Genomic DNA, 20,385 nt, shown 5'->3' with positions numbered 1-20,385 from the left:
AGTGACAGGCACAGGGGACAGACAGGGATTATCCCTTCAAACTAGACATCCTCTAGCATCTCTGGGGTTTCCAGGCCCAGGGGCTGGAGGAGAAATGGAAGTTGAGAAGTGAGGGCTGTGGAGTACAGCAGGTCAGGATAGAAGAACCATAGGAACTTGAGGGATATCCAAAGACATGAGAGCAGGTGGAACGAGGAAGGGGAGGAAGTGAGACATGATAGAGGGGAAGGGACAGGAGGAAGAGAATGTGGCGTTTGCAGAGAGGCCCTCTTGGCCCATCTGTGGAGATGCAGGAATCCTGCCCCGCAGTTTCCTGGGCCGGCCCCATTTCAGAGTCTCCATCTTAATCTCCCAAGGGAAGGATATTGGAGACCCAGGAGAAACTCAAAGATGGCTTTAAAAGATGTGGGAAAACCAAAATGCAAAAGGGAAAAAAAAAGTCTTGTGGGGAAAAAAAATTTGGTCATCCCTCCAGGCTCCAGATGGACAAGCCTTTCCTCTCTCGATGGGAACCCTTGATGTCTGAGATCAACAAAGCTGACTTCACCACAGGCTTGGTTCACTTCCATCAGGAAAGGGTGATGGACGGGAGAGGATATTGAGGAGGGGATGTTAGAGGGGTGAGGAAAGAGCTGAGGAGTTGAGATGCCCAGCCACTCCTTCTCCTCAAACCCTGGCCCAGGGGCTCCTAGGAAGCTGTCCCATTCCAGAGTAGCACTAGTTGTGTGAGAAGCCTGCATGAGAGAAGGCAGGGAGGTCTGGGGCACAGGCAGCCGTCTGCGAGAGGCAAGCCAGCGGATTGACCTCACAGGCCTCTGCATCCTGGTTTTCCTGGAAGTAGATAGAGTCTGCAGAGTAGAAGGAGGGGTCCTCATCAAAGAAGTTGTAAGGTCGGAGGAAGAAGCCTACACCGTTGCCCACAGTCACTGTGTTGGGAATGTCCTCAGCATGTGGGACATGCAAGAAGCCAGCTGTCACCCAGGCCACCAAGTCCTAGGGAGAAGAGAGAAGGTCAGGTGCATGCCCCCAAGCATTCCATTTACTAGTCCACTCCCTGGAAAGTACCCTGTGTCTGTAAGCATGGTTTCCTACTTGCTGACAAGTGGAAGCCCAACTACTTGATTTCATAGTGGCCTCAATACTTACCTCCCTGCCCTCCCTCTCTGATACCCCCCAGGCAGGATGGCACACAGGCCACTTCAACTCCTCTCCTCCTAACTCCCCTGGAATTCTCAGACTAACCGAGGGTAGGAAGATGCAGATGGGAAGAGTAGGGGCTGGGAGGCAGGAAAAGGCCACCAAGCAGAAAGGGCCATGGTTGAGCCCAGAATGGGAGATGCTTCAAATACAAGTGATGATTTTCCCTGACGATTCCTAAGCCTCATGAATGTTTGGATCAGAAAATATGTTCAGTCCCTGGCCAGGCATCTTTCACAAAGCTGGGGTACAGGGCCTGAGGACAAGGCTGGGACCTCATCTGGTGTCTGGATGTGAGCTCTCAGCTTGGGAAGGCTCATTATCAGATTCATCCCTGAGCAGCTTAGATGAGCGACAAGAACTCTCAAGAGAAAGTGGGGCTCATCATCATCCCCCCAGCCCCCTCCACCTGCTCGCTAACTGACCTTGTCATCAATGGTCTCATTGTTGATGAAGTTTGTGAAGTCCACGGTTGGAGTCCAAGGGTCATTCTGATTGTAGACGCTGGTGCTACTGGGCTCCTCCTCCTTCCTCTGGGTCACAGCCAGCTGGTACCTAGAGAGGCAGCGGTCAGGCCTCCACGCTCACTCACCCCGGCCCACTGCCCAGTAGTGATGGAAGGGGGCTGAGCGAGCAGATCTCAGTTTCCCCATCTCATCCACACAGCGACTGGATGCTGCAGAACTGCTGAGGGGGTCAGCCAACACCTTTCCAAGGTTTGCTTGTTTAATCATGAACAGCTTTTTCACAAAAGGCCCTCTCTCCCATCCAAATAATAGTTCTCACTCCTGGGTCTCAGCCCTCCAAGGGCAAGATGTGGCCTTTTGAATACTTTTTGTTGTCATTTTGTACTGTCAGGTCGGAACCGAACCAGTGAGTCTTCAGAGGCAGCAAATCACATGGGAGGAAACTGCCCATCTTTCTCGTGCAGAGCAGCTGATGGATTCAAACCATGTACCTTCGCACTGGCAGAGTAATTCCTTACCACTAAGCCACCAGAGCCCCCTGAGGTATTTTTTAATAACAGGCTGGGCAGCAAAGGGGATCTCCCTGGGATCTTACCCCAGCATAGCGTTAAAGTTCCCAGGTCTCCTTCCCTAAGGTCCTTTCCCACACTCACCTCCCCAAGCCCCCTCTGATTATCTGCTCTGCTCACCTTCCCCAGCTGAAGGCTCCCTCGGTGGAGCTGTTCTGGGGCAGTGGCTCCCCTGAAAAGCTGATTATCTGGATGCGGTAGCCTCTCGGGTGACCCCACTTATTGTTGTGTTTGCTGGCCAGGTACAGGTAGCGAGGTGCCGGCTTTCCCTGGCGAAAGGCAGCCTGCTCCTCAGTCTCCAGCTTTTTCCGGGTCACCTGCATCCTCTGCACCTGGGACTCGGGGCTCCAGGGTACCTCCGCAGGAACATAGGCCATATCCTCAGTCCAGACCGAATTCTCCAGTCCTGTGGGGAGGGGGGACAGGGCTGATCATGCAGCTGCCCTGGCCCCTCTGGATGCTGCCCAGCTTCAGAGTAGGGGGTCAAAGAGAAGCACAGAACAGTGAGCTCCCTGTTTCCTGTCCCTCTCTCCAAGGTACCCCCACCCCTTCAGCCAAAGCTATGGACAGGTACATTCAAAGAGTTCTTTAGGGATTCCATCCTATTCATTCGGCCTTCCAGCATGCAGGACCAGACTCAGCTCCGGGAACACAGAAGGGAGGAAACCTTATCCTTCCTCTCCCACATCCACGGGCAATGCATCCGTGACTTTAAGATTACAGGAATACAGGCTGGGCAGCAAAGGGGATCTTCATTTTAGGAAGGAGTGAGGCATAGCTTGACTGAACTTGTGGGGTATCCAGAGTACAGCTAAAGCAGAGTGCGGAGAAGAAACTGAAGGGCAGGCGGAGCTGAGCTGTGAAGGGAAGGTTTCTGTCAGTCATTCTGCAGATGGGATCCTGGGCTGATGGGGCAGGTGTAAGGACTGCGTAAGGACCGAGGTGGCCTGACGAGAGCCCTAGGGTGAGGAGAGGAGGTGACAAAGCAGAGAGGGAGGGCACAAAGCAAGAGAGCTGGCAATGCAACCAGGGAGAGCTTTATAGAGGCATTTCAGAGGCAGAATAGAAGAAGAATCCGGTGCTGAACTCAGTGCAGGGAAAGTGACAAAGATGGCTCCAAGATGCTCCTAACCCCAATGCTGTACGAGCACCAGCTGCAGAAACTATTCCAAATATTCTCTGTTATCCCCTCAGTCCCTCAAACTGAAATGTCTTTTGCCCAGATGGTCAGAGAGGAGGAGGAGGAGGAGGGGACCTGGCCGTATGTGGGGGGAGGAGGAAGAAGAGGAGGAGGAGGAGGGTCCATGCTCTAGAAATGTGTAGCTATGGTTGTCCCGTGACTGGCTGGCCTGCCAGGGACGTGGTTAACTGAGTCATGCTGTGCAGTTGCAAGGCTTTTTGGGTGGAGACTGCCAGGCTTTCTTCTGAGGGGCCTCAGGATGGTCTTGGACTGCCACCTTCTCAGTTTACAGCCAAGTGTGTTAATCACTTGCACCCCCTCTTCAGGGACTCACAATGAAAAGACCAGCCGCCTCCCAGGTCAGACACAGAGGAAAGGCCAGAACACTGAAAAAACAAATCACCACTCCCTGGAGGTGGAGCCCACAAATGTGGAAAGGAGGGAGGAGGGCAAAGGAGACCCTGCTCGCCCAGATCCTGCCTCCTCCCCGAGCTCTGCTATTTCCCAAGATTTTCTAATGAGGTCGTGTGGAAGGAGGCAGGCAGCCAGCCTTGCACTCAGGCAGTGACCCAAGATCAAAACAAAACTCAGCAGTCAACTTTCTCCCATCCGGAGAAAAGGGAAAAGCATACATACACATTCTCACGCTCAAGCCTCCCTGTGCGGAGGCGACTCTTCGCTCACCTTCCTGGCACCCTGTCTGCAGGATGTCTTACCTGCTATGTCCAGATCCACCTTGTAGTGGGCAGTGTGGGTGTGGACAGTGCCCAGGGTGTGCTCCCCAACTTGGTTCCCGTACCTCTTGCCTGCACCAAAGAGGAATGCTGAGCTGATGTAGCCTGTGGCATGAAATTTGACTTCGATAGCCCCATTCGGATAGAAGATTGTATCCCACACATAGTCGTAGTTGAGCAAGGTAGACACAGACCTGACAATCAAGACTGTCTCTACAAGGCCCCCAAAGTAGTTAGAGTAGTATTCCGAGTGGTGTCGCCGAAGGGGGAGACCCTGGTTCTGTTCAAACACACAGAAGGCATCACGTAGTGTCTTGGGGGTCTGGGATTCCAAAAGGTAGTGCCAGTCCATGTAGGTGGCCAGGTAGGGGCAGTCCACTCCACGGGTCAGGGGTGTGGCATACTTGCCCATGCCAAAGGTGCCATCCAAATAGTGGGTCAACATCGCTGCTGGAGTGTTTCCACCATAGATTGCTATGGCCTCTTGGAGGCTGATCTCATAAGCTAGCCGTTCTCCCCTGAAGCGAACGTCAAAGACCCTTGGGCCATTGTAAACTCCAAGGCCAAAGGAGAAAGTCCACAGTGAAGAGACCACTTGGCTCCCCTGGACACTGAAGCGGGGGCCCTGTGGGTAAAACTGCAGAGGAGGAGCTGGACCTGGGCGTATCTGGGGCTTGAGGGACCAGAAGGCACCTGTGCCATTGTTTGGGACCAGCACGACATTCACCAGGCCCATCTCAAACTGGTCTTCTAGCTGGGCCAGACTATCATAGTAGCGGCCTTGGTAGAACACCTTCAGGATGGTCCAGTGAGCAGGGTTCAGAGCCTTGTGGTCCACCAGAAGCTCCAAGCCCACAGGATGCAGATATATCCCAGTCCCTGAGATGTTGTAGTAGAGGCCAAACCAAGTGGCCCGGTCTCCTGGTTGCAGACCACGAGGTGTTGTGGTCAATGTCACCAGATTTCTTCCCTGGTGTTCATAGAAGCAACAGTGGTGGAGGAGGCCAGTGGCCTGGGGCAGTTCTCTCTCGTAGATCATCTTGTTTATATCTTGGTACTCCTGCATCAGTACTGGCCGTCGGTGGTAGGGCAGGGGTCCCCCATAGCGCTGCACAGTCACATCCCGCACATAGGATGGGTGAGGCAGTGGGCCCACCACCAGCTCACTCACATTAGGCTGGGTTTGTGCACCAAACAAGATGATGGCGAGGGCCTCCCTGGGTGGTGGGTGTTTCCCCTTGTCCAGGTGGGCCAGGGCTGTTGCCTTTGGGGGCAGCTGCAGTTCCACTGAGAAGACACAGTTGTCTGAGGGTCGAGCTTGAGCTGCATCCACCAGCCCAGGCCCCAGCTTCTGGGTCAGAAAGCTCATCACGGCAGTCAGTTCCTCTCGGCTCAGGTCTGCAAACAGCTGGCTCTGGACAGAATGTGTCCAGGGCTGGGCACTGGGGGACTCAGAGGAGCAGTGGAGAGGCCCACTGTTATCACTCCCATCCCCGCCCCTACCAGCTAACAGCACACAAACCAAGGCGAAGATGGTGATGACAGCCAGAGCGAGGAGCACCAGAGTCGCCTTCTGGTTCATTGTCCAACCAGAGGATGGAACCCAGGGAGAGATGCGTGTTCTCAGGCCCACAGGAGAGGGTCTCTCTTGGCTCCTATGCTAGTGGGCTCCTGGACGCGGGCGGGAGCTTCTGGGAGTTAGGCACGGAGGCTGGGAAATGGCAAGGAAAGCTGAGGGGAGTGGGACGGGCCATGGTTAGGGGGCGGGTCTGAAGCTGGGCAGCAGCGATTTCCACAGACCTTACATGGATGGCTTTGTCGTCCAGGCTCCAAATCAGACTCTGTTCTCTGGGTCAGGGTTGGAAGTGGGAGTTGAAGGAGAGTGCTAAGATTGGGGAAGGAAATTTTCAAGATAACATGGCTGGGCAGCCCAAGTGTGGAAACGTAACCCCAACAAGGAACTGATGCTCCACAGAGCAACCCCTATCTCCCCCCACCCCCCTTAGCCTGGCTTCTTTCCCCAGCCCCCACCTTTCCAAAACCAGATGTTCCCCTTCCTGTAACTGCAAATTATTGTTCTTTCTCTAAGGAAACCCCTACTCCCACCCTTTCAGCTTCCCAAATGACATTCCTTGGCCAGGTCTGTCTTTTTTCCCTCTTCTCCTCTGCTAGTTTCCTTGGCAAGAATCCTGAACATTCTTAGAAACGCTAGAAACTTTTCATGAAGTCAAACTGAATAAATTCAAGTAAAATCCTGTAATACATTTTATTTTAAATTTCACAATGCATATTACTTTTTTCACAAAATTTTATCTATTCTTCCATTTATACATGCATGACAATTAACTCTAGCCTAATACACCCCAAAAGTGAACATTAAGTATTCCAGACTGGGAGGATGTGTGCTATTTTTAGTTTGAACATTTAATATCATTTTTATAAGTTCATAAACTTTCAAAAATGAACAGGAAATAAGAATGAACCAAAGTTACATATGGGGATATCCGAGAAGAAGCTGTTTCCTAAGAAATAGTAAGAGAGTGGGTATCAGAGGAGCGGGATTGATAAAGATGCAGGGAACAGGGCGTGAAAACAGAGGAAGGTACTTACGTCCAACCCTCCCATCCCACCACATCCTCAGTTAGAGGTCTTGATAAGAAAAGGGGGGCAGGTCTGGGACACAGGTTGCCAGATGGGAGACACAGGCCAAGGGGTTGACACTGCAGTGCCCAGCATCCTGGCCATTCTCAAAGTAGATGCTGCCAGGGGAGAAGATGGAAGGGTCTTCATCAAAGAAATTATAGGGTCGGAGCAAGAAGCCAACCTTGTTCCCCAGAGTCACTGTGTTGGGGATATCCTCAGCATGGGGAATGTGCAGGAAGCTGGCTGTGACCCAAGCCACCAGGTCCTGCAGGAAGAGGAAGGAACTAGAGGACTTGGGAGGCAAAATCCAAAGAACCACCCCCATGCCAGTTATAATCCCTGAATCTCAAGACTCAACTATGTCCATGCTGACAAGGCTCTGCAGAGAGCAGCCTGGGTCTACACCATATCCCATGTGACCCATGTGAGAAGCTAGTGAGTGAAAAATGTCCCGTGGCTAATCTTACCCCAGGGAGGGATGACCAGTGTTAGTCATCAGTGAACTGTGACCTTTGAATTTGAGAATTAGAGGATTATTCCCTCCTGCCAGAGGTTGAGCAGCCAAGATATTTGGCACAGGGGAGCTCTGCTCCTCTGCTTCGAGGGCTACCAACCTCTCCTAAGAGGGTTTCATTGTTGATGAAGTCAGCAAAGGCCATGGTGGGTGTCCATATGTCATTCTGGTAATAGACACTGCTGCTCTGTGACTCTTCTTCCTTCCTCCGCGTCACTGCGAGCTGGTATCTGACCAGGAATTATTGGAGGAAGGTAGCATCAGAAAATGTCAAGGGCTTTTAACAGCCCAGCTGTCCTTTGGGTCAGATTCTGTGTGACATCTCTCACCCCGTATCTCCCTGAATCCAAGGGGAATATAGGGATGAATAGTGAGATGGGGTCTGCAGGAGCTGGATGGAGGTGGGGGTCACCACCCTTGACCCTCCTCACCTCCCCCAGCTGAGAGCCCTTTCCATGGCACTCTCCACGGGCACATGTACACCAGGAGGACTGTGGATCTGGATTCGGTAACCACGCTGGTGACCCCAGGCATTAGTCTGGTTGCTGGCCAGGTACAGGTAACGGGGAAAACTTCCCAAGGAGAATGCTGCCAGGTCCTCCCTCTCCAGAACCTTCCGGGTCAGCTGTGGGCGGTGCAGCTGGTACTCTGGGCTCCAGGGAGCTGCCACAGGTTTAAACACCACATCTTCTGCCACCACCCAGTTTTTCAGCCCTGCCAGGTAAGGAGAAGAGCAATTCCACACTAGGTGAGGTCACTTGGGCAGGCCCTTCATTTTCCCCATGACGTCAATACATTGACCCACAAACAGCAACTCATCAGAGAGCACCTTGCGAGGAGCTGGTTACAGAAGTCACATTTCACGTACTCAAAAGTCACACTGGGCTAGTAACTAACCCATCAGCTCCTTAGGAGAAAGGTGGGTGGTTTCCTCCTGTTAAGATTTACAGCCTTGGACAGTTCTACTCTGTTCTGAAGGGCTTCTGTGAGTCAGAATCAACTCCACAGTAATAAGATTTGGTTTCTAGTTCATTTGACTAACATAGACAAACCTATTTGTACTATTGTGTTTTGTATTTTCACTAGTCTGTCCACATGCCTATTGGTAAGAACTCTTACTAGCCAGATCATCTTTCCTTGGTTTTTTTTTCAGTTCTGTTTGTCAGTATACCACACAAAAAAGAACTTAGTGTGTTACAGTTCATGTTGATAATAAACTTTAATAAAATAGCTGTTTTATGTAAGAAATAAAAAAGATTTACAGCCTTGGAAACCGGGGGATTGCTATGAGTAGTAATTACCTTAATGGTAGATACTGTGATGGCCAACAAGTGACAAATAAGGTTGTACTAAATTAAAAAGCACATCAAAGTGACCATTAACATTCTTATAGTTATGCAAGGAATGATATATTCATCTCTAAAGAGCTGGCTGGAAAAATGCTTTCTCCTCCCAAGGCCCCTGTACTCCTATCCAGCTGGGAGACTTTGCTGTCTTTCCAATAGGCTAGACCAAATCCAGTCTTTTCAAGCAGCAGACAGATTAAAATTTTCAAACCACGAGCTCCCTGAAATTCCTTTGCATTTCTAACCTGTTCTACCCCACACAGCACTTGATCACATATGACTGTTCCTTTGCACAGATCAACAAATTTCATCTCCTTTAAGAGAGTTAAGTGTGGAGCCACAGGAAGTGCTGTTAAAACTAGTCCCGGATCCACGGTCACTTTTTCACATGCTTCCAGCCCCCAACATCAGGTGGTGTTGCAGACACTAACTCACTGCCACTGTTTGCAACTCTATAATCCTGTTTCCAAGGCAGTGAATCACAAGGGAGGCACTAGTAAATTCAAAGTCTTTTGGTTAGCAGGGCAATTCATCACGGGCCACCAGAACTCCCTCTGCAGACACGACCACAGTATAGGTACTTTTTACTTCCCCAAAACTGACTTTTTAATGCCAAATATGATTAAGACAAATTTTAAATTGGAAAATAATCTCAACCCAAATAAATCAAAACAGCTAGTAAAAAGAACTTATTTCAGTAACTTCATCTTTTGGCTCTTCTTCATCCTCATCCTTGTTCTTGTCCCATCACAATCCCCACCAATTTGTGTCCTCAAACTAGAAAACAGTGAGTCTGGTATAGTGTTCTAAGTTTAAAGTGTGGTTTGGTAAACTAATTCTCTTTTACAGAATCTGTCAATGGCAAGAAGTCCTCTTGGTGCTCCAAACCGTACTTAAGACACTTTTCTTATTGAGATTTTAATTAAAGTTTACAGAGAACTTGGATTTCCATTCATTTATTGTTGCACATTTCCATTACAGCCCCCTCCCCACCCCACTTTATTATGGGGACATTTTTCTATGCTTGCACCAAGTTTACTGCAGCTTCCAAGCCACCAGAGCCCACTGTGATGACACATGCGAAGGACTGGGACAGCCCTCGGCAAGGAAGGAGCCATTGTCCCATGTTACCAGTTGTCTTTAACTCTGTGGAACAAGCCCTAGCTCAGAAACCCCCTTCCCCTAAAGACCTCTACTGGATAGACTCCACTGTCACCATGCTAACCCTTAGAATTGAGCCCCAATTCCAGCCCCACCTAATGTCTACACTTCTTGCACTACAGGTGTCTCTCAGGCCCAGGCTGGGGGGTGTAAGAAGGTCCACTCATTTCATTTCACAATTGTCACAGGCCAGCAGAGCCAGGCAGAACTCTATGCCTTTTGCCAGCTGCCCAGTATTCCATTCTAACTGCTGTGGAATGTAATCGGTCTCTACTATTCATTGCCACAGACGTGGTAAGGATGGAACCTCACCTTCTTGTCTCTTATTTGGTTTGGTCTAAGGGATTTCCGTCCACCTGCCCCCAAGTGAAGATCTCACTCTTCATCCCCTCAGCACTCACCTGCCACGTCCAGGTCCAGCTTGAAGTGGAAGGCATGGGTGTGCAATGTCCCCAGCACTTGCTCCCCAACACGGTTCCCAAAGAGAAGGTTGTCCTCTTGCCCACTCAGGAATTCTGTGTTGATATAACCCGTAGCATGGACCCTCCCTTCAATGGCCCCATTTGGATGTAACACAAAATCCCAAATGTAGTCGTAGTTGCCCACCGAGGCCACAGACCTGACAACTAGGGCTGAGCTGGCCAGGCCACCGTAGAAATTACTCTGAAGTGAATTGTGGTGCCTTCGAAGTGGTAGTCCCTGGACCTCCTCAAAAACACACACAGCCCCTTGGAACCACTGGATTGTCCCTTTACCTATCAAAACATGGGTGTCCACCATTGTGGCCTGATAGGGGCAGTCCAATCCACGTACCAAGCCCTTGCTGTTACGGCCAAGACCGTAAGTGCTATCCAAGTATCGGGTCATCATAGTCTTGGGTGACTCACCACCATAGACAGAGACACACTCTTGGACACTGACTTCATAGGCCACTCGCTCACCCTTAAACCGAATGTCAAAAATCCTCAAGCCGCTGTACACCCCATGGCCAAAGGCAAATGACCAGAGGGAAGATTTTACCAGGTTCCCTTGGACACTGTACTGAGAGCCCTGGGGTGAGAACTGAAGTGGGGGAAGAGGACCTGGGGAGCCTCGAGACCTCAGAGAGGACGCACCTCTTAGTGAAGGCAGAGGAACTTTAACTACTTCCAGTCGGCCAGCCTTAAATTCCCGTTCCAGCTGGCCCAAGTCTGCATAATAGTGTCCAAGGTAGAAGACCTGCTGGACAGCCCACTGGGCAGGGTCCAGGGCCCTGTGGTCCAGCAGGAGCTCCAGCCCCACTGGGTGAAGGAAAAGCCCAACACCTGAGATGTTGTGGTAGAGACCTATCCAGGTAGCACGATCGCCTGAACGCAAACCACGGGGGGTGGCATGCAAGGGTGCCAAAGTGGAGCCGTTGTAGTTGAAGACAGAAGCCAGGAAGATGGGTGCCTTGAGAAACTCGACCTCCTTCAAATGTCTCCATATCTGGGCATATTCAGTTGCCAGCATAGGGCGCCGGTGATAGGGCACGGGTCCCCCATGGCGCTCCAAAGTCACATCCCGCACGTAAGACAGATGGGGTAGTGGCCCCACCACCAGCTCACTCACGTTGGGCTGGGCTTGTCCACCAAATAAGACGATGGCCAGGGCCTCTCGGGCAGGTGGGGAGCCCACCCCGTTCAGGTGGGCCAGGGCTGCTGCCTTGGAGGGGAGCTGCAGTTCCACTGAGAAGACACAGTTGTCTGAGGGCCAGGCCTGGGCTGCATCCACCAGCCCAGACCCCAGTTTCTGGGTCAGAAAGCTCATCACAGCGGTCAGTTCCTCTCGGCTCAGGTCTGCAAACAGCTGGCTCTGGACAGGTTGTGTCCAGGGTGGGGCACTCAGGGGTACAGAAGGGCATCGAGGAAGCTGGCTGGAGACTCCTTGGCTAGTCAGCAGAACACAGACTAGGGTGAAGATGGTAATAAGAGACAGTACCAGGAACACAAGGACTACCTTGAGATTCATGGTGGATGCTGAGTGCTGAAACCAGTGTCCTACTGAATGTTCCTTCCAGTCACTGACATAAAATCAGGATTTATATTGCCTAGGATAGACAGGAATGCAAACTCCACCCCATGGGCGGGCAGGAAATTTCTGACCTTGATTTGTGTGTCAAAGTTTCTGTCCTGTGGTTTGGCTCAAGGAGTTACTCCACATGTATACAGCCTTCTTCTCTGCCCTGAGCTAACAGTACTCTTGTCAGTACCAACTACTGACTGCCATCCATGAAAGCTAAACATCTTCAACCCAAGGTAAGCCTGAGGAGGAATGCAAAGCTCGCATGCCCGTTAAGTCATGTGTGCCACGTGCCAGCACTCTATCCACTTTCCTACCTTCCAGCTGGCACATTTCATTATTTCCAGGACCCACTGCCCAGTTTACCAGTTAGCACTGCGTTCTGCCTGCTGCTTAATGCCAAGCCTCTGAGCTGAGGTTTCAGGACTTTTTTCTCAATGAGCAAGGATGACTCAATCTGAGGACCTGGGATAAGCAGGCAGACTTCTAAACCCGTTCTAGCTTCCTAAGTGGTAAGAGCTTGTGAGAGTTATTTATCCTGAATGCTCAGTGTCTTAACCTACAAAAAAGGGATAATAAAAATTATTTTATAGCATCGTGAAAATTGTACACCTAAGGGGCTGAGTAGAGCCTGACACAGGATAGATGTTAATATTAGCTACTGACGATCTCTAATATGGAGATGTTCTTCTTCCCATGGTCAAGAACTTCAAATTCTTACTCTGACAGTAAGGTTCTCATTGGAAACCAGGCTACTTGCAAGGTAGAAGTTGAGAAAAATTTTATTTCAGAGGGAGTTAGGGCCTTAGGTAGCCCTCAACTTGACTTAAAATCAGAACCAGCATCTCCTCAAAAAATCAAAGACATTATTCATTGTTGGGAGAACTGGTATATGGCAAGTAAGAAACTGGGTAGCCTTGGACCAGGTCACTTTCCACATATGGAACTATAGCAGCCTCTACTGGCAGTTTATGGGTATCACTGAGGAATAAAGGAGCTGGAGTTTTGTGAGGGTGGCAATCAGCGGCAGCTTAGGTTCAGGAAGAGCTAACTTTCACATAATTCAGACTAAAGATAAAAAGAGGACCCCACCCTTGCCTCATGTAGCCAGAAGCCTCAGTATTTCCATTATTCCAAAGAAAAGAGGCGGCTCTTCTGGAATAAGGGCATTCAAGGAGGTTGGCCGAGGTGTATGTGGAGGTGTGTGTCTAAGTGCACACGCCCATGGTACTTCCATGTCCCCAACCACCAGAGCATCGCACCAGGGTCTGTGACTTTAAAAAGAAGTCAAAGTACCTGCATTTTAATAATTTCTTGACATGGTAAAAGATTTTTACATTACGATCCAAGAGTGGTAGGGTGAGGAGAAAGGATGGAGAAACAATTCAACAAACAAAAAAGGAAACTGAGAAACACATGGCAGGAGGAGGAAAGGGCTTTAGGATAGAAGGGATCTGGAGGGTGGATAGGGGCACTGCCCATCTAAAATGCAATGGTTTGTTACTGAGTACTACTCACGGGAAGACAACATTCTGACTCCTTCTCTAGAGCATACTGTGAGTAAAAGCGATACATCCCTATCGTAGAAATACGACTAGGGCTTGGAAGACAGAGAGGGAAGAATGAAAGTAGGGACTAGACACTGAGAAAATCACTGGCAGACTGACTGTGGAATCAACTCTCCAGTAGGGTAGAGTAACAAAGCTGGGGTCTGATACAGGGTGACAACAAAAGCTGTAACAATAAATGCTACCTCTGGGGGAATTCCAGAGGCGGGAGGCAACTCTTCTATGGTTAGCTTTATCCAGCAGATATTCACACGCACACAAACATGTGCGTGTACATGTCCATATACACGTCCAAGTGTGTGCACACACACAAACACAAATACCCCTACCTACTCTCCCTGGAAGCATAATACTATAAATAAAGGGAATAGTTCCCAAAGGGCAAAGACCAGCAGGAACAGCAGCATTAAGACCTCACAGTTGCAGGATGCCACCAACCCCAATTTACAACTGATCTGTGAAGAGGCCCCAAGGAATCAGAAGTCAGCCTTTGCAGTAACAGTGAAAAAGACCTGAGTCACAGAGAAAGAAGGGAACCTTCCCCATTCCCTCTGCTTCTCATCTTCTCAGTTCTCCACTGATTCTGAGCCCCTGTAGGCTATAATATCAGGAAAGATGGGTCCAGGGCTTTTGTCTGGGTGTATGATGACTGCAAAAACTATCACCTCCTTCTGAAAGGTATGTGTCAGGATTGGGAGGGCAGGGGAGGTAATGGTAGAAGAAGGTGTGCTGTGTGTGTACACATGTATACTATGTGTATGTGAAAACCTCATTTAAAAACATCTCAAGAAGCAAAGGACTTGGCTGAAGGTCTAAGGTGTTCCTTGTGACCCAGCTCAAGATGGGATGTATATAAATGGGAAACCTTAAGTTACTGGTTGTGGCCAGGCAGAATCAATGTCTCACAGAAGCAAGAGACACTAACTACGTCAGGAAGAGAGGAGCCATTCCCCTAACCCAGTTCCTATAAAAACACCTAGCACTTCCCTTCCAGGTCTCTTAGCTTCTCATCAACTAACCATCAGAAAGATGAAAACAAAGGCTAAGACACATGAGGGAAAAAGGAGGGAAAAAGAAAGCACAAGTCTATCCATGCCCAGATCCTGCACACACAAAGCAGCGCTTCTCCAGAAATGAGGGCAGGTAGGTCAGATGGGGGCATTAGAGAGGGAAGTAGAAGAGTTCCTGAGGCCTGAAAAAAGAGGTAAACACATCACAGAACTAGATGAGAGTTTCATTAGACTCTAACTAAAAACAGAGAGCGGTGTGATTACGATTTCCAGCCAGTTTCCCCATCACGATAGTCATGTAACAAACCAAGGCAATGTCGGTCTTGAGCCAGACTCACAGAGTCCCCTGGCCCTGGCCCTGGCCTCAGTACAGTGTCTCTGCGTTGCTGCTACGGGGCCGTTTGATCTTCTCAATATTTTTCAGTATCATGTCATGTAGAGTGACCTGGGAGAAGTAAGATCAAGGCATCAGACATCTGTAGCATACCCAATTCATAAAAAACACACACAAATCTCTGTAAATGTTCATTAAAATTATTAATTAGGGGAGCTCTGGTGGCCTAGTGGCAAGAAGGTACACTGCAATCCCAGAGATATGTGGTTCGAATCCACCAGATGCTCTGCCAGAGAAGGAGGGGCCATCTCCTCCTGTACCAGTCAGATCCAATTTGACAGTACACACACAGAGAAAATAATGAAATTTTTTTAAAAAAAGACACACACAAAGAGCCCCCCCCCCCAGACATAATCTCAATTTCACTCACCTGGAAACTTCACTCAGGGTAGGTGCCCTACCTTGTCTACACCCTAACACTGGTTCTAGAGCCTTCATCTAATTTCCAAGACTCTAAGCATCCAGTAACAACTAACATTTACAGAGCACTTAATTGGTATGAAGAATCATGCCACTCCTTTAACTTAGTATCTAACTTCGATTCTAAAACTATCCTTGTGAAATCAATGAAGTATCATCTTTTTTGTTTGTTTGTTTGTTTTTGAAGTATCATCTTAAGGTGAAGTCTGAGATGATAAACAACTTGCTTAAAGTCACACATTATGAGCTGACTGTCTGTCTATAATACTCATCTCTTAACCACTATTAATGTATTCTCTCCAACATCTCCTCCTCAACTTAAGCAAAAAAAGTATGACCAGCTAGGCAGCCCTGATGATTTCACGCTTCTCAATACTCAAAATCTTTTCTCTTTATTTTTATCTCTCTCTCAGGTTAACCTCCAGAGAAGGGCAAAAAAACTATCATCAGAATTAAGAGAAACCAGGACAACTGCAGGCAGAAACCCAGGTTACTCACATATTGATTCCTTAGCTCTGATATGATGAGCCGAAGACTGATGTATTCTTTCTCATCAATCTCTGTGACAGTGCGACGATAGTCCTCCTGAAAGCAGGGACAGAGGAAAAGGCTTGTTCCCAAGGCCACAGGCAGCCCTTTCCCATCAGTCTTCCCAGTCCAACCACTTCTACCCTCAAGCCACAAAACCCTTACTTACCACATGGGGATATTTAGCTATTTTAGAAACCAATTTGGCTCTTGTAATATAATATCTGGAAGAGAGAAAAAAGGAAGCTGTAGGAGACCTTGGATAGTCTCTTATACCTCAAAATTCCCACTTCCTGAGTCAAGTCTAAGCAAACCTACCTAGAAATCTGATCCAGATAAGAGGCAGCTTCACTTTCCACAGTCCTTAGTTCTGCAACTGTCTCTTCCTAAAAGGAAAAAAACCGAAACAGGTTAAGTTGAAAGTCAGTTCCACAAATCACCTTGCAGAAGCCACAGACGGAGCAGGTAGACAGAAGTTCCTCCCAAATCTTTCCTCCCAGTTTACCACAAGCAAGTATATTACCTGAATGGATACCCCAAAGTTGTTCCCATCTTCTATCCTGGGAATCAGAAGTTGTACCCACATTTTGACCTGGACAGTGAGGGGACCAAAACACACACATGAGAATCTTAAAACTTTTCTGCTTAATCCCTGAAGTGCATGAGTCAGGCTACTGAGAGCAGTTGCTAAGGGCACAGGAGTCAAGACCTAATCTGCCAGCCCCAAACACTGTCTACAGGCCTCCTGCTCCCTAGACATCATACTTCGTCATATAAGAGGGACTACTGGGGGGCCAATGCATAGGTCACTAGCCTGTCTCACCGTATTGCATTTCTCAATCAGCAGCCGGATCTCAGGTTTCACTTTCTCAATAATGTCCACCAGCTGCTGGTTGCTTTTTAGCATCCCGTTGGGCATCACAAACACCTTGGTTCCTGGTAAGAACATGAAAAAGGAGAAATGACTGGGGTGAAGAGGAAGACAGAAACTCCTCCACTTGTCTGTCTTCTATCACACTCATTAGATGCTATGATCTAAAAAAAAAGATGCTATGATCTCTGCCTTCTGTCATAACCCTTCCTATAATCCATGACACCACTATTTTAATCAAACAGCCCAAGTGATAAAAAATAAGTGTTTAAAGTATACCAATAGCTTTTATTTCATTACATTTTATCTTTAGGAATTTTTTTCCCATTCACATTGTGTGTCATATGATCATTCCCATCTATTATGTCTTAAAAATTAACTAACAGTGATCTATGCTCACTATTAACACATTGCCGCACACTTTTAAATTGACGACCGTGCTTAGAAACACTTTTTTATCCCCCGATGTATTACCGTCATTTGCGGCAACGTGTTAAAGCATATCCATAATTTTCTTTTTTTTACAATTTTTGTGTGTGTGTACCATCAAATTGGATCTGACTGGTACAGGAGATTGCCTCTCCTTCTCTAGCAGAGCATCCGGTGGATCTGAACCACGAGCCTCTGGGATTGCAATGCAGATTCTTACCACTAGGCCACCAGAGCTCCCTTGAAGCATATCAGTAACTTTTAACAGTTAAAACAAATGCATTAAGATGTAATGTATCAATTTTCTTGAAGGGAAAAGTAATATAACCTTGGAACTTCTCTCAATGAAAATGTGTATCTTCATATCCTACATACAACTTTTTTCTCCCTAGGCAGTCCAAAGTTAAATCCTCCCTCCTCACTGGAAAGTAAGTTTAGGACTAAACATAACCATGTCTGAAGATCTGGGAATGCTGGCTCTAGGAAATAAAATTTCTGGTTGGAAGAATTCCAGATCCTGATTCTCAGGGATGTGAGTCAATACTGACAGATGGGGTGGCTCTTACCTTGGAAGGCCTCTTCACATTCATCCAATCTTCGTTTCTTGTAAGTGGGCTGAGGATACAACAGAGGTGTGAATTAGCCTGCCTTCAACATCCCATCCCAATAAACTCTTCAAGCACGTTCAATACCTTCCTAAACACTAAAAGTTGGTTTTATCAATTTATGCACAATTTATTAAGCACATAGAGGTTTAAGAAAAGTTTCTTTCTTAGCACAGAGCAATTTATAATCTAGCGGGGAAAATCCAATATTTCATTAAATAAAAGGAGAGAAATAAGCAACGGTAGGGGGCTAAGAGAGGGGTAACTGTCAAAAAAATATCAAAAAGAAACCAATCAACATAGAGTGAGATAATTAAGGAATATGCACAAATCTGCAGATTCCACAAGAAGCACAAATTCCATTAACACTTAGCTTCTACTGCATACTAGGCACAATGCTGGGTGTTGAGGACACAATGATTAAGACAGTTCCTGCATTCCAGAAGTCTAAATTTTATTACTTAGATAGTAATATAAAAAACAAAACAGATTAGTTAATACTAACAAGGACTCTATCAGTAGTTACAAAGGGGAAAAAACAGGCACCCTCCTTCCTTGATTTACAGCATCAGAAAATGTGCTGGTGGGTCAGCTACGAGCTGAATCTGATATAATGGTAATGAGAGAGGTCCTAAAGAAATACAGAAAAGATGAAGACTACAATTATATGACAAGGGCTTAATCTAGCCATGGAAAAATGGGTAAGAAAATTGGAAAAGACCACAAAATCTACAGTTATTTTAATCCTATACCTTGAGTGTAAAAATGAGCAGGTATTCTCCTTATGCTATAGATGAACAGAGTCTAATGGAAGTGTGCTATGAGATTCAGAGTCCAGGTTCCTAGTTCAAAATTCCACTGCACATGAACCTGTGTACATGTTCAAACTGACCAGGAAGCAGAGGACTAAGAACCTAACCTAATCGCTTAAGAACAGAAAGCTACACAAAATTACAACACTTACACCATCCAATCCATCGTGGCTATTGGTGAGAAGAATGGGATCAGGGACTGGGAGATTCATGTCTGAGTGGATCTGGGTGAGGTCATGGATATTTAAGATGGGTTCCTAAAAGAGAGATGCCCACCAAAAAAAAAAAAATTTTAATGCTGAACAAAATAAGTATTTCACATGCAGGGCAAGAAACGAGACAGACCTTGACAGTACAAACCAAAAGTGAATCAACATGTACTATGCTCCATTTAACAAAAGATCAGAGCAAAATTGAAAACTGGGGAAAATTGGGGGGAAAGAAATGGGACGCTCACCTTCAAAAAACTATCAAGTTCTAATAACTTCTTTGGGAAAAAATTTGCCACCAAGTCTTCTGCCTAAAGGTGAGGGAACAGGGCTGAGTAAGTAACTATAGGAAAGTCTATCTATAGATAATCTATGTTAGGAAGCTATCAACTAATAATTAGCACATGAATTTTTTAATCTATTTCACTCACCTCACTTGTGATCCGCTCTCTGAAAGAATCAACCTAAAATTGACAGAGAGACCAATTCAGCAAAAGCAAATCTAGTACCTAGAAACGAGGTGAGGGCAAGGATGGGAAATTCCAAATCCAGTTGCCTTTCCCTCACCTTGTAATTGTAATGAGAAGCTGAGAGACCCCCAGACTGTAAATATTTTATTTTTTTGAGGATCCATTTTTCCATTTTTTGAGAGAGAAGTGGGGCTTGAAGGCTGCACCTACCTGTCTTTCTTCCCTCCCTCCCACCCACCCACCCTCTTTGTCCAGAGCTGACTGGACTAGATAGAGACAAAAGACAGGTAGATGAGATGTGCGCTCACAAACGTGCCGATCCTCCACCCACATCGGGCCTATAGGATATGGGGTAGGCATGACGCCAAGGGCAGGGGCGGCAGCTGCAGCAACCGGGCGGGGAAGGTGCTGGACTAGATTTCCAGCTGTCACTGGTCCGGACAATTGAGACTCGCACGTGTCCACCAAGATCTCCTGATGCTCTCCATCACCAGATGGGTACTAACGGCCATCCTATATTATTCTCCCCCACCCCTGATGCTGTCTCCGGAGTGGGGGGGCTGGGTTCAGCCAAGCGGAAGCTCAGAGCTGGCATCCCCAGGGAGACAAAGACGCCATGAGGTGTGGGGAGTCATTCAGACTGCTGAGGGAACGACGTGAAGGGTGTGGAAGCTCTGACCGGTGCCGCTACCTTGAGCTTCACTTCCTGATCCACCTTCAGCAACGAGGCCATGGCCAGGCCGGGCCGTGTCCGTTCCGCTGGAGACCCGAGGCGCTGTGGGCTTCGGGGAGGGGGCCCACGGGGCAGGGGGAATCTCGGCTGCCCTCGGGACACCACTGCCTTCTCTGGTTCACTCACTGCTCGATCGTTCCCTCCCTCAATGCCGGCCGCCCGCCCGCCTGCTGCCTGCTCGCTCTCTCGCTCGCCCTCCCGGCTTTCGCCTCTCACGCCGGAAGTTACGTCACAGCCAATCGCCGGGACTCCAGCTAGGACGCGCACGTGCCCTGCGCAGTCGCTTTGGGGCCCCGGCTTTGAGCGATCGGGGCGGAGCTGACGGCTTGAAGCATCTCACAAGCTCCGCTGATCCCCTATGCCCTACGTAAGGGTGAGGTGAGAGGGAGGACGGCGGAAGGTGGTTTACTGACAAAGAGGATCAGCAACTGGGTAGTCTCTTGGCCCGGAACTCGCCTTCACCGAAGGAACCTTGGGAGCTGCTG

General features: G+C 48.3%; 3 protein-coding genes across 7 annotated transcripts; all 3 read right to left on the bottom strand.

The window, feature by feature from the left end:
• Positions 1-717: 717 nt before the first annotated feature.
• Positions 718-5,729, bottom strand: AOC3 (amine oxidase, copper containing 3). Of its 2 annotated transcripts, none has more exons than XM_006901688.1 (4): positions 4,130-5,729; positions 2,354-2,639; positions 1,623-1,752; positions 718-993 (listed from the first exon to the last, which is right to left on the bottom strand). In XM_006901688.1, exons 1-4 carry the CDS (start codon positions 5,727-5,729, stop codon positions 718-720), a joined length of 2,292 nt encoding a protein of 763 aa, XP_006901750.1. The 2 variants fall into 2 exon arrangements, with proteins under 2 accessions (XP_006901750.1, XP_006901751.1); XM_006901689.1 differs by having other exon boundaries at positions 1,623-1,753; positions 2,436-2,639.
• Positions 5,730-6,788: 1,059 nt separating this feature from the next.
• On the bottom strand, positions 6,789-11,800 carry AOC2 (amine oxidase, copper containing 2 (retina-specific)). Its single transcript, XM_006901687.1, has 4 exons — positions 10,213-11,800; positions 7,736-8,018; positions 7,405-7,534; positions 6,789-7,055 (listed from the first exon to the last, which is right to left on the bottom strand). The coding sequence occupies exons 1-4, from the start codon at positions 11,798-11,800 to the stop codon at positions 6,789-6,791; spliced, it is 2,268 nt and encodes a 755-aa protein (XP_006901749.1).
• A 2,834-nt stretch (positions 11,801-14,634) lies between these two features.
• Positions 14,635-20,100, bottom strand: PSME3 (proteasome (prosome, macropain) activator subunit 3 (PA28 gamma; Ki)). 4 transcript variants are annotated; one of them, XM_006901685.1, is made up of 11 exons: positions 19,859-20,100; positions 19,129-19,161; positions 18,946-19,008; positions 18,641-18,745; positions 17,638-17,686; positions 16,595-16,707; positions 16,295-16,363; positions 16,090-16,157; positions 15,941-15,995; positions 15,742-15,828; positions 14,635-14,874 (listed from the first exon to the last, which is right to left on the bottom strand). In XM_006901685.1, exons 1-11 carry the CDS (start codon positions 19,898-19,900, stop codon positions 14,794-14,796), a joined length of 765 nt encoding a protein of 254 aa, XP_006901747.1. In that variant the 5' UTR covers positions 19,901-20,100; the 3' UTR covers positions 14,635-14,793. The 4 variants fall into 4 exon arrangements, with proteins under 4 accessions (XP_006901747.1, XP_006901745.1, XP_006901746.1 ...); XM_006901683.1 differs by having other exon boundaries at positions 14,794-14,874; positions 16,559-16,707; positions 19,859-19,900; XM_006901684.1 differs by lacking the exon at positions 19,859-20,100 and adding an exon at positions 19,265-19,339 and having other exon boundaries at positions 14,794-14,874.
• Between the last annotated feature and the right edge of the window lie 285 nt (positions 20,101-20,385).

The sequence above is a fragment of the Elephantulus edwardii genome, unplaced genomic scaffold (genome assembly GCF_000299155.1).
Source record: "Elephantulus edwardii isolate Elephantulus edwardi_28Jun2011 unplaced genomic scaffold, EleEdw1.0 scaffold00340, whole genome shotgun sequence".
In the NCBI taxonomy this organism is placed as follows: Eukaryota; Metazoa; Chordata; class Mammalia; order Macroscelidea; family Macroscelididae; genus Elephantulus; species Elephantulus edwardii.
Note: the sequence above shows the minus strand (reverse complement) of the source record. Positions and strands in the feature narration are given on the sequence as shown.

Excerpts from the sequence above, each read along its gene's own strand:
- AOC3 (XM_006901688.1), bottom strand. The coding sequence starts at position 5,729 with ATGAACCAGAAGGCGACTCTGGTGCTCCTCGCTCTGGCTGTCATCACC. Across the intron at positions 2,640-4,129 it reads GGTGGATCTGGACATAGCAG|GACTGGAGAATTCGGTCTGG; the intron begins GTAAGACATCCT and ends CCCTCCCCACAG. Across the intron at positions 994-1,622 it reads ATGAGACCATTGATGACAAG|GACTTGGTGGCCTGGGTGAC; the intron begins GTCAGTTAGCGA and ends TCTTCTCCCTAG.
- AOC2 (XM_006901687.1), bottom strand. The coding sequence starts at position 11,800 with ATGAATCTCAAGGTAGTCCTTGTGTTCCTGGTACTGTCTCTTATTACC. Across the intron at positions 8,019-10,212 it reads GCTGGACCTGGACGTGGCAG|GGCTGAAAAACTGGGTGGTG; the intron begins GTGAGTGCTGAG and ends CTTACCTGGCAG. Across the intron at positions 7,056-7,404 it reads ATGAAACCCTCTTAGGAGAG|GACCTGGTGGCTTGGGTCAC; the intron begins GTTGGTAGCCCT and ends CTCTTCCTGCAG.
- PSME3 (XM_006901683.1), bottom strand. The coding sequence starts at position 19,900 with ATGGCCTCGTTGCTGAAGGTGGATCAGGAAGTGAAGCTCAAG. Across the intron at positions 19,009-19,128 it reads GAGAGCGGATCACAAGTGAG|GCAGAAGACTTGGTGGCAAA; the intron begins GTGAGTGAAATA and ends CCTCACCTTTAG. Across the intron at positions 16,364-16,558 it reads ACCTATGCATTGGCCCCCCA|GTCAAAATGTGGGTACAACT; the intron begins GTAGTCCCTCTT and ends CTCACTGTCCAG.